Genomic DNA, 12,644 nt, shown 5'->3' on the forward strand with positions numbered 1-12,644 from the left:
TTGCTATAAGACAACTGTACTCGGAGAGTATGAACTCCTCTGATGGTGGACCCTATGCTTCATAACATGGATAACGTGCTTCAGGTAAACAGTAAGCATATAACTTAACGCTATAACATTTTATGTTTCCAAACCCAGGCGGTCCTGCCCAAGCGGAAGTGAGATTTCCCTTCTGTGTACCAAGCAAGGTGAGATTGCTGGTGTTGCATGGGATAAGACATTAACTGTGCTGGCTCCTGGGAAACAGGAGCAGTTACACAAGACAGCCAGAGCTCAGCATCTACTTGGATTTGCAAACGATTCATGGACTATGATTTCTGATCCCTGTTAGACTGTGGTCGCCGCCCTGCTGCCCGAATGAACAAGAGGATCCTTGGGGGTCGGACTAGTCGTCCTGGGAGGTGGCCGTGGCAGTGTTCTCTGCAGAGTGAACCCAGTGGACATATCTGTGGCTGTGTCCTCATTGCCAAGAAGTGGGTCCTGACAGTTGCCCATTGCTTTGAAGGGTAGGTTGCAACGATTCATTTTACAATTGCCTGGGTTTTACCACTTGGCACTTGGGAATTCTCAGTGGTGTATGTAACTTCTTGAAGTCATTTGAACTCAATTATCATAGCCATTCTTATTCCCAGGAGAATGAAAAGAGTCTATCAGTGGAGCTCTTTCTGCTCTTCTGATCTTCCACTCACTGATGACCAATAGCTATATGGTGCTTAGAATGTATGTGCTAAGGAGGGAGGTCAGAAGTCTGATTTCTCAGCCACTGAAGTTCAGCCCCCTGTTCTGCACATCTGAAGTGTATTAGACATGTGAATATACATGGAAATGGTTTGTTTTAAAGCTACACATTGAAGTTCGGATGCACAGCGCGCAGGTGGTTGGGAAGAAGAACTAAAGGTACAATATTGTGTTAGGTTTCTCAAACATCCAGAACCAAGTCTTTGTCCTAACAATATCTACCCCTCAGATTTGTGTGTGCAGGAGGGAGTCTATTTAAAGTCGTAGGAACCATGCTTGGCAGCAACTAGGAAGCCTGAGAAAGGTGTATGTATCTTTAAAAACAATATTGCCGTAAGTGTGCCCTGTGCGATGCCCCTTAGCATTATGGTCTGTGTATACTCGCACTTCGCTGGCTTTATCCAGTTCCTCTGTGCTTCCTTTCTGTCACTTCCCCATCATTCTGGACGTAACCCCTGTTCCAACCTGATGACCATCTCTCCATGACGCCAAACACATCCAACTGTTCACATGGTGTCACTGTTGAATTTTACTACTTGAAATCATACTTTGTACATCATCGATTCTTTTCCCTTTTGGTAATACGCCATGGCCATCCTTCTAGGCCATCCCATTTTTAAAGTGCTAATACATGTTTTGGAAGCTAGGTACTATTCTGTATAGACTTGTCATGAATTTTTCTATTGGTCATCAGTTGATGAACATCTGAGATAGTTTCAGTTTACTGTTATTATAACAATGCTGGGGTGAAACTCTCTCCTGTAATTCTAGTATCCTATAGGCGCTATTGCTTCCAGAGGAGGCTGAGGAAACACTCAGCTCTACATAGGGATTACAGACATGGATGCTAGCTGTGGTCCTTGAGGAGCTTGGTAGGAAGACAGATTTTTTCAGTCATTTTATTTGAGATTGTAATATAGTTAAATCATCCCCCCTCCCTTTCCTGCCTCTAGAGTCACTCATGTACCAATCATGCTCTTTCAAATTCATGGCTTCTTTTTCTTTAGATGTTATCACACATATATGTGTATATTCTTAAATACATAAATACTATGTGTTCATTCTACAGTGTTATTTGTATTTTGATGTTTTCAGGGCTGACAGTTTAATATTAGATAACCAACTGGGATGCTCTTCCCTGGGGAAGACTATTTCTCCCGTTCTCAGCATTCCTTAGTTGCCTGTAGTTCCTTGTCTAGGGTTGAGGTCACCTAGACTTTTCTTACTTTATCCACATTAGCATGTCTATTAGTGTTGTCACTGTTCAGGACATGTTTAGTCAACCATATTAGTGAGTCTTCATGGGTCTGACTTCTCTGACATTTCTAGGAGACCCAATTTCATAGAAAACTCCTTGATTCTCTGGCTCTTATAATCTTTCTATCACCCATTCTGCAAGGATCCCTGACCCTTAGGTGAATGTGATGTGTTATAGATGTATCGGTTGAGACCGAGCTCCCCAACTCTGCACTTGATTGATGGTAGTTTTCTGTAATGGTCCCTGTCGGTTGCAAAGAGAAGTTTCTTTAATGAGGTTTGTGAGAAATAAACTTAAATGCAGGCACAAGAACAAATACTTAGAAGGAAGTTAGGGATTGTGCTGGTTTAGAAAAGAGGTGGCTATAAGTTCTCCAAGATCTATGACTTCACCAGTCCTAGTTGGTTGGCTAGGCTTCCAGCACTAGCCATAACTTTCTTTTTGTTGAATGGATTTTAAGACTAATTAGAGAGCTGTTGGGTACTGCTATTGTGTGTGGACTACTATAGTGTCCTTAAGGCTACTGTCCCAGACTGGTTATTGTTGTGGTTCACAGGGACAAAGTGCTTTTGGTTGTGTCCCACCTTTAGAAGTTTGCATAATATTTTCTGATATTATTAAAGCTATTATTTCAAATCAGATCCAACTAGGAGACCTGGAAGTATGTCTGAAGTGCAAGGCCCTCTGCCTCTGGGAGTTACAAGGGCAACAGCAAGCCTACAATGTTTGGGGAGTCTCTTGGACAATTCCAACCAACAAAGGAGACAGACATTTAAATATATATTCAGAATATGTAGCAAATTATAACAAATGAAAAAATGTGATAACATTTGATCACTCTATTGGGGAAAGCTAATGTGCAAGTATAAAACCAGTGCCTTTTCTTGAGAATTTTCATATGTGAGACCCAGAATGATCTAGAGTATGTCTAGAAATGCACTGTAATGTTCTTCCTCTAGAAGGGGCCAGATGTTTTCAGATGTCTAGTCCACAACAAACAGAAGATCACTCTAGCAAACTGCATTCATCAAAGGTGATTACCTAAATGAATCCACAGGTTTTTAAGGGAGCAACAGTGCTAATGTGCTTATTAATTCAAGTTTATGGGCTGCTCTTGCCGATTCTATATGTGGTATCAAAGTTTCCTCCGGCACTGGAGGATCTATAGAGTAGGGAAGGAAGCTTTAAGAAGGAATAAGTGTGTGTGTGTTTACAGTTAGTGACATGGAAAGATACCAAAGATCTTCAAGAGATTTTGTAGAATCCCAAATTTAACAGTGCTGTCAAGAAGGGCCTGCTCACCCAAATGAGGTTAGAAATTACCCAACTTTTAAAAAAGTCCATTTTGATTGCATAGTCATAACCTAATTTTGTTTTATGGTCTCACAAGTGGCACGGCCAGCTTTTCAGAACTTTTCATTTTAAGGCCTGTTCTCTGCTGGGGCCATCAATTGCTGCAATGATTGGGATTTACTTCCTATCCTGATCCGTACTTTGGCCAGGCAAAATACGAGCCATCTGTGAGCCTTTTCATCCTGTCTCTTTTAATTATATTGGTGGGAAAGGAAAGACAATTTGCTTTCATTTCCATGGAGAGGTATTTAAAGATACCAAACAAAAATTAAAACCATGAGATACTAAGTTGACCAGATAGAGCTCCATATTCCTCAATACCAATTCAACTTCAAAGGTTCTAGGGAGGAAAAGACGTTCACATGCAGTGGTAATTTAACAGGCAATTGCCTCCCTCCCTTCACCCTTGAAGAACTGAAGGATGAACTTCCTGGGCCAGGCCACAGTGAGCAACTATCAAAGCATCTAATTCCTTTCCAGGAAGCGTGTATGGAAAGCTGACATCCTGCCCATCTCTTTAATCCCATTATGTCACCCGTGTCTTGATTTCTACCACACCAGTCAGTCTAGAATGTTGGCTGTGTGTCTGCATTTCTGCCTATATTACCTAGCTTCCTTTCTCTTTCCACAATGTTTAGAGTCCTATAGGTGTATCACATCTGTTCTTTGACAAGATCTCCAACACTCTCATCTTCTAGTCAGACTTGTAGTCACAATGTTGTCTCCTTGTACTTAAGAACAGAGAACAGATTCACACAAATAAATGAATAAATAAATAAATAATATTTGTGTTATGTCTGACTTCCAACATCAATTGGATATTTAATAACCCCTGAGAATCTTTCCATCTAAGTTGAGAAAGTTCCTTCTCTTATTTGTCACAGAACATTAATGTCTTGACTCTGCTGATCTGGCAGTTTTATAATTCACTCAGGAAGGGAATTACCAAGACCTGTGTTATATCCTTAGGATTACCCTTCATCTTGGTGCTTATGAACAAGGTCAGCCATTCATAGTTTATTTTTCTAGCTCATGTTCTGGCAGGATTTGGTACATTCCCATGAGTAATAATGTTTATGAACACAGAACTCATGTTTGGAACCACACTTCCTTTATGGTATTCTCGATGTTATTAAAGTGTAAGCTAATGTGGTTTTAAAAACTCCCAGGTGCCTGGAACCTGGCTTCACACTCAGCTCTGTTCTGCAATCTTTAAAAATACTCTTTTCCATTAAAGAAAATGTTTATAATATAGATAGTAGTTGGTCTGAATTACCAATCAATCCCCATAGTTTCTGGAACTTCTAACACTAAATGCTCCTCTTATGCTTTTCGATGAAAAGAAAACTCTAGGCCAATTAAATTTGTCGATGTTGAATTAGGAAAAGAATGGCTGTGCAGTGAGAAGCCTTCAGAACAGAAGAGGCAGACTTACTGCTTCCGGTGTTATCATTTCCTGTTCTGGTACAGTACGCCTGGGATAGAAAGGTTGACCGTTGTTACAGGATATCATGCACCCAATTGCTAACAGAGCTCATGTCAAATGCACGATTGTGAACCTCAAATGAGCATCTAACTCATGCAATGGACACTCAGAGTGAAGCCAGTTTTCAGCCTAAGAGACTGTTAATTATTTGACAGTTTTGTCTCAGCAAATCATCACCCTCTTCTGATCTCATTCCACATATCATGATATAGATACAGTCTTATGATTCGTCACGTCTTAACCCCTTGTTCCTAAATTTACTTTGTGTCTTTGGCCATATTTCTTATTTTGCCTTTCATTGTGGTGGGTGATGTGCCCCTCCCACTAAGAACAATCATGTCCCTCACAGACTTCACTCCTCACAGCATCATTTCTGCTCTGCATCACTTACTCCCTGGGAGCTGAATGGATCCTCTCACATCAGCGCCTTAATATCACCGCCATAAAACACCTTCTCCTTACTTCACTTCCGTCTTCAACTCTTGCTCCATGTTGATCGCTGTTCCCCAGGAGACACCTAAGATGTCTGCAATAGTTGCCCTCTCCATGCCTGTCTCAGGGTCTCCTTAGCCAGTGGTGGCTGGGCTGTCACCAAGGTCAGCAAAGAACGATGCCGACTGGAGTCTGGTAATGACTTCCCCCTTGCCAAGGCCAGGGGTGAGTTTTCACGGATGCCCCTTACCATCGTATCACTGCGTCTTTCTTGGAATAACATTCTCTATTCTTCCTCTAGAATAGTGAAAGAGCCTTCAGCCTTCATCTTGTTTCCATGACCTACCATTTTCTCTTTTCTTGTCTTCACCTATCTTGGGAAACTGAGTGCTCCAGGGCCACCGGTTGGCTTTCTTGTCTTAAGTTACTGATCTGATTAAATGCCATGTTTGAGCAAATATAAATTTCCTGTCTCTCTTACCTTTCCTTCCAATCAATTATCATTGCTACTACTAACACACGCGCGCGCGCGCGCGCACACACACACACACACGCATGCGTGCACACATACACACTTTACTGCTTAGAAAAGATATTCATTTAATGGACACCCTAATTTACATGGCTATTGATTGATTGCTCCTGTTTTTCAATGATCAGCTAGATGATCAGTAGTCTCTCGTGGGCTCCTCCCGTGTTCTGAACTGTCCATCAGTTTGGTATTTCAGTGTTTTAAACACACATATATTAATCACATAGAAGATCAATTTCATTGATGCTGGCTGCATGTTGTTGTTGAATGGAGGCGTGGAGTGGGGTGGGTTTGTAGACAGAATGTTCTGCTTGGCTCTAGTTATCTATTAAGTTATCTATTTAGATGGAACGATCTGGAACAGAGAGCGCTTTCCCTCCTTTCACGGGAGCCCTCTCCATTTCCCATGCTTTTTCTCTGAAACAAACTCCAACTCATTTTATGGATAAGACTTTTGATAATTGCTGTAGTTTCGTGACACTCTGTGACAGACTCCAGTTTCGCAGTGCTCAGATCCATCTGTGGTCACATAAATGTGCAGATGATTCTTCTTTTCCCAAATTACTGTGATCATTTGTGGTGGCAGAATATATGCAGTGAATGCTACTATTTCTGCTTGATGTTACTAGCTATGGGACTATGTGACTTTATGATGCCTGTTTTCCTTCCTTCCTTCCCTCCTTCCCTCCTTCCTTCCTTCCCTCCTTCCTTCCTTCCTTCTTCCTTTCTTCCTTTCTCCATCCATCCCTTGTCAAAACCCTCTCAAGTCTAACTGCAAAGTCTAGGACATATATACAAATACATATATATGTATTTACACAAATATATGTAATATGTGTGTGTATGTATGTATGTATGTATGTATGTATGTATGTATGTATGTATGTATGTGGTTAGGCCTTTCTGTTTTAGATTTCTGGATCCTTGTCTTACAAAGCTCTCCAATTTCTATAGTTTTACCCTACTGACTGACTTCTACCGCACTCCATATGACAGTATTTCCCTCGTCATCTGCCATCGTATTACCTACAAATGACTTCCCATTCACCTGACAAGTTTTTCTTTCCTCAGTACCTCAGCTGATATCTATGGATGCTTTTCACTGCCTCAAGGCTTAACAGAAACTGTGTGGTGTAGGTGTTCAAAGGACTGCCTTTCCGACCCCACTAATTACGATTACTGTCTCTATGACTTATGGGACTCACCATTAAATAAGCAATGCACCTCTCATAGCAAGTAAGACGAGGAGTTCTTGAATTAATGTGTGAAAATGCTCAGAAAATTACAGGGCTCATAAACAGATGAGTAAGCTAGACTGTGGATCTAATTTGCTTTTAACCCTTTATCTAACCTTTGAACCTGGATGTTTTGCATCAAATCTACATATTTGGTCTTCCATTTCATCCGGACAGTGATTAGCTGACAGCAAGAGGTGGAAGGTGGGGGCTGGAGAGATGGCTCAGCGGTTAAGAGCACTGACTGCTCTTCCAGAGGTCGCGAGTTCAATTCCCAGCAACCACATGGTGGCTCACAACCATCTGTAATGGGATCTGATGCCCTCTTATGGTGCGTCTGTAGACAGTGACAGTGTACTCATATAAATAATAAATAAATCTTAAAAAAAAAAAAAGAGGTGGAAGGTGGCTGCCTGTCACACTTTCCTCAGTAACTTACACCTGCCTCTTCCTGCATTTACTTTGCAACCATCCTAGTCTAAATTCTGAGCACCCTTTCTGCAGACAACAATTTTAAAATACTAATGGCGGAGCACAATGTTAAAAATAAGAGTTTCCTAAGATTTGTAGGACAGCAGTATGTGTCTTTCCTGAGTGCAAATTTTGTTATTTTTCAAATGGCCTCTGGATCACCAGGCAACTAGCTGTGCTGGGTAAGTCATGTAATGCGGGATGGATTTTATTATACCTGTTATTTACATGTATTGATTTGCTTTTGATAAGTAGGCAAAGTAGAGTTCATATAAAATAGTCAAACCCAAACTAAAAACAGCAGAGGGTTGGACATTTTGTGTCTTAAAGAGTATAAAGATGACAAACAGTTATAAATCTGAGTAGATAAGACGGAGGGGCATGGCCATTGGTGGAGTGATTGCTAGCATGGCCAAAGCCCTGGGCTCAACCTCCAACACCATAAAGAATAAAAACTTCAAGGTGCATTTGACTAGCGGAATTAAGTCATATTTTCAGGTCTAAATACTAGAGTTGAATTTTGTGACTAGCAAACCAAAGTGACGGGTTACTCTGCCCAGAGGCAGGTGCCACAGTTCATGACACATGCAAGTCACTAGGTTTCCCTATAGAGTTCATAGCTAAAGACTTAAATGTCGAAATTACATCACCTCATCTATCTCATTTATAACATGCATTCATATGAAATAACAGTATGGGCATGGATACATTTGACTTTAAAAATGAGCTTTACAAAATGTATGTGCAGGAAGAATGAAAGGAGAAAAATGTCAGCTAACAGCTTCCTGGCATAATTTTCATTCCGGGTCATTGGAGCCATTGGCTCGACTTGAGCCTGAGCACTCAATGGTAGAACAAAAGCTGTGTATGTGTATATATGTGTGTGTGTGTGTGTGTGTGTGTGTGTGTGTGTGTGTGTTTGTGTGTGTGTATGTGTGTGTGTTTGTGTGTGTGTGGGGGGGGTGTGTGCGTGCAGTCTGTAAGTGCGCAGTCTGTAAGTATGTGTCGGGAGGGGGCAGAGGTTAACTTCTGACATCATTCCTCAAGTGGCATGTTTGAATGGTCTCTCAACGGTCTGGAATTTGTCAAGTAGAGTAGGCTAGCTCATCATCAAACCCAGAGACATGTCTTTCTATTGTCCCCTTCCCGGATGAGTTAACAGATACACATGACCATATTTTTGCTAGTGTGAGTTCTGGGGATCTAATTCAGGTCCTTGTGCTTACAGAGCGAGCACTTTGCATCAGAGCAATCCCCTGGACTCTTAGAACCAAAGAGGTTCTGCACAAGGATCCCTAAGTATGCTGACCTTCTCTTTGATGCTGTTTCGAGGTTTGGCATACAAACAAAAAGTTCTCTTCCTTATGCCGTGGATTTTATATTCATATACTTGGCTCGTTGTGTCCTGATTTTCCTTTTTAACTTTATAACCACGTCCTGCTCCCATGCTTGTCAATGAGTACTTTTTCTACTGATAGTAGATTCATGTGGCATCCATGTAGCCTAGAACTCTTCCCCTGTGTCTTCTCCAGCCAAGAGCCTGAGCCTATCTCTGCTGTCTCTGCCCTCATCCCTGACTCATTTTTCCAACGCATGCTCACTATGTTTCAAGCCATGTTTACCACATGAAAAGTGACTGGTTTACATAGTGGGGTCAATCGGCCATTCCCACACTTCTCCTTCACTTCCGAAGCCCTTTCTACTCTCTCCGTTCTCTTTTCCACAGCCGTGGAAGGAAAACCTGAAGAAGCACTTGGTATTTCATATCATGTGAACAAAACAGAAAAGACAAATTCTATCTACTCTTCCCCCTTCTTGTCCTTGATGGCTATTAACGCTGTAAGGATGCTAGGCTGTGTAGCAAGACTTAATGTAACTTAGTAACAGTTTTTGGTTTTACGGACCCCTGTGTTTTACAGACCCTTGTGTTTTACTGTTGGACTTAAACTAACCCCACTATAATTGACTAAATGCTGACTTTTGGTGTTGTTGCATTTTATTACAAATAATTAAGAATGTTTAATTACTTTAAATATTGCTTATGACTGAAGCAGAGGGCGAATTGTTGCAATGACTAAAGCTAAGTTGTGGTTCCGGGGTAAGAAGCTTCTAACGAGGCATTTAATAAATTAATTGGAAAAATACTGTTGATTTCAGATGTCTTAAACAATAAAATCCCATGTGAATATTACATTTCCTCAATGGACATGCAGACTTATTCCTGTAGACCAGGAAGGAGTGGGGAGGAGCACACAGACAGAGAAAGGGAGAAGACAGGGAGGAAAGCATGCACTTTGAGTGACTGCATCATGTAATGAAACATCATTTTGCAACATTATCTTGTCTGCCCAGGACATAACTCTTCCTCCAACTTATTATAGTCATTTCATGCATTGGCCAGCTTCACTCAATCGTCCAATTTGTACAGGCAGAGGTCATACCTTTCTTGCTTGTTGGGATCTCTAGCACAATGCTTGGCCTAGAAAATTTGTAATTTATCTGTATCCATTGTGTCCAATCCATGACATTGTTCTTGTAGGTTTGACATCATTTTCTTTAAAACAAATTGCAAATGTACAGTTTGCCTGTAGAGCAACTAAACTAACTAAGACATCCCCTAAGCTTGTATTTTGGACATTTGTATTCCCGTACATAGTGCTGTACTGGAAGGCTGTGGACTCATTAGGAGTTAGGATCTAGAAGTGGGTGGGGCTTTGAACATTACAGCTGGGCCTCTAGCTCCACCCTTGCTCTCTGCTTTCTGTGCCACAATATTGTGAAGAGCCTTCACCACACACACTTGCCACCATGGCTTCCTTATGGCAGTGGACTGAAATCTTCTGGAACTGTGAACCAAAAGGAATCTCTCCTCATTTAAGCTGTGCTTGTAGTATGGCCACAGCAATGTGAAAGTAACCAACACAGTTCTTGTTTTCACTGATAATAAAACTCAGTGAGGGTGGGAGAGGCAAAATGGAGAGGAGACAAAGAGATCGATTAATATCAAATATCCCTGGTATCAGTGAAAACCATGAGAAGGAAATTAAAGCAGGTTCATAAGCAGAGAACAATGAGGAAGGTGGGATGGCCAGGTTCAGGATACACATTGAAAGCAGGAGTGAAGAGGCCTTTCTGTTGCCCCCAATACTGGGTTTGAGAAAAATTATTATGGTAATTGAAGGTCCTTGACTTCCAAAATTTCTGAACATCACTAATCATATGGGCTGCCCTTGAGAAATCTTGGCTGTTACCCGACATGCACATGACTGTGTTTAATAGACAAGTGGATCAAGTTTGTGACTCAAGTCAGAGACTAGAGCTTGTGATATACTTTCAAGACTCATCAGGGGAGTGTGGCATGCATAGAGAATGCTGGGGAGGGGTCTCAGAGCATGTCAACATTGACACCAGGAGGGTGGGAGAAGGACCCAGGCGAAAAGATGGGCAAAGGGCAGGGAGCAACCCATGAGATTGTAGGAAGTTCCTAAGACTGATAAGACTTGTAAACTTGGAGAAGAAAGCTAATTTGAAGGTGAAAATTGCCTAAAATATTGAAGACAAATGCTCTTCCAAAATGGGACCTGAGATTGACTGCTGGGTTTGTAAGTAGGCATTTAAAACCTCGCAAATAGCTGCCCTGAGAACCTGATGCTTCCCTGAAGGATTCGTTCTCTCTTGGGAGAAACTCTTAGTCTTGGCTCCCCCCCCTCCATTTTTCTTGCTTCTCTCTCTTTCTCTTAACTTCTAATTATCATTCTTATGTCATCAGACAGCTGTCTGCCCCTAAGGCCAAACAAGTTCTATTTTTCAATAATGTCCTATTCAGGAAAGCTGAGTGCTTGCTACTAGAATTGCAGCGACGCATGGGAGACTATCACAGCTCTGCAAAAGGACGACATGAAAATTTATGAAGCATCCATATTTTTTAAAAAAATAATTAAAGAAATGACAGAAGTCTGAGCTTTGCTTCCGCATATAATAATACTCAGTTAATCATTCCTCAGGCCACTTCGGGGGCGCTTTTCATGTGAACGTGTTAGGAGGCAGCATGGGAACAGCCATTTAAACAAAATTTATACAAAAATTACTTGTAAAAGCATGTACAATCAAAGCAGATAGAGTTGAAGGTACTCTTGGTTTGTTTCTAGGAGAGAGGATGCTGATGTCTGGAAAGTGGTATTTGGCATAAACAACCTGGACCATCCGTCAGGCTTCATGCAGACCCGCTTTGTGAAGACCATTCTGCTACATCCCCGTTACAGTCGAGCGGTGGTAGACTATGACATCAGCGTGGTGGAGCTGAGTGATGATATCAATGAGACAAGCTACGTCAGACCTGTCTGCCTACCCAGCCCCAGGGAGTTCCTAGAACCAGATACATACTGCTACATCACAGGCTGGGGCCACATGGGCAATAAAAGTAAGTGAGTGTCACCAGCCACGATTGCCCATTCAGCAACGAAAAGCACTAGGGTTGCTTTAGACTTTGGCTACTGTTTCCCACTTCACACGTCAAAACACAGCCACATGGTGTTCGCTCGTCTAAGCCCATTGCAAACATGGACAATCCATCATAACATATAAACCTGCCCACCTGAGATGCACACTCAAGCATCCTTCCACACAGCTCTGACTCTTTCTCCAGAGAGCTACTACCAAGGTTTGGGAGCTGCCATGCAAGGTGAGACCTGACAGACATCCTTGCTAGAGAGAACAGTGGTTTGGGCTACCTCTTGGCAGAATTTCTCTGAGTCTGTGTGGAATAATTAGGTGACTCCATTTCTGCAGTCAAGCTACACAGTCACACTTTCAATTGTGCAGTTGATTTGTTCTTATCTACAGATGCAGCAATCCTTCTACGAAGAATTTTGATACATATCTAGCTATTTAAATTGCTTACATTGGGCTTTATGCATAGTGATTTAGACACAAAACACATAGAAACAGTTTGACTTATTTAAAGTTTATAATAAGAGCCGAGAACAAAACGGTTGCGTCAGTTGTAGGGGCAAGCCATGCTTCTCTGAATGGTGGTATATATTGGCCTCCTAGCATTGATATCTTGATATCCTAGCATTGATATCTTGATATTAGCCACAAGAACACCAATTTAAAGGAACTTGCCACCATTCCTATACA

At 41.6% G+C, this 12,644-nt stretch overlaps 1 protein-coding gene across 6 annotated transcripts in view; it reads left to right on the forward strand.

The window, feature by feature from the left end:
- Corin (corin, serine peptidase) overlaps positions 1-12,644 on the forward strand; it is a 230,059-nt gene that overhangs the window by 213,547 nt on the left and 3,868 nt on the right. For all 6 annotated transcript variants that reach the window (XM_008770139.4, NM_182473.2, XM_063272920.1 and 3 more), the window contains 3 exons: positions 139-188; positions 332-506; positions 11,654-11,925. In XM_008770139.4, coding sequence (XP_008768361.1) covers positions 139-188; positions 332-506; positions 11,654-11,925 — 497 coding nt within the window. The remainder of the gene's footprint in view (positions 1-138; positions 189-331; positions 507-11,653; positions 11,926-12,644) is intronic.

The sequence above is a fragment of the Rattus norvegicus genome, chromosome 14 (assembly GCF_036323735.1).
Source record: "Rattus norvegicus strain BN/NHsdMcwi chromosome 14, GRCr8, whole genome shotgun sequence".
NCBI lineage: Eukaryota > Metazoa > Chordata > Mammalia > Rodentia > Muridae > Rattus > Rattus norvegicus.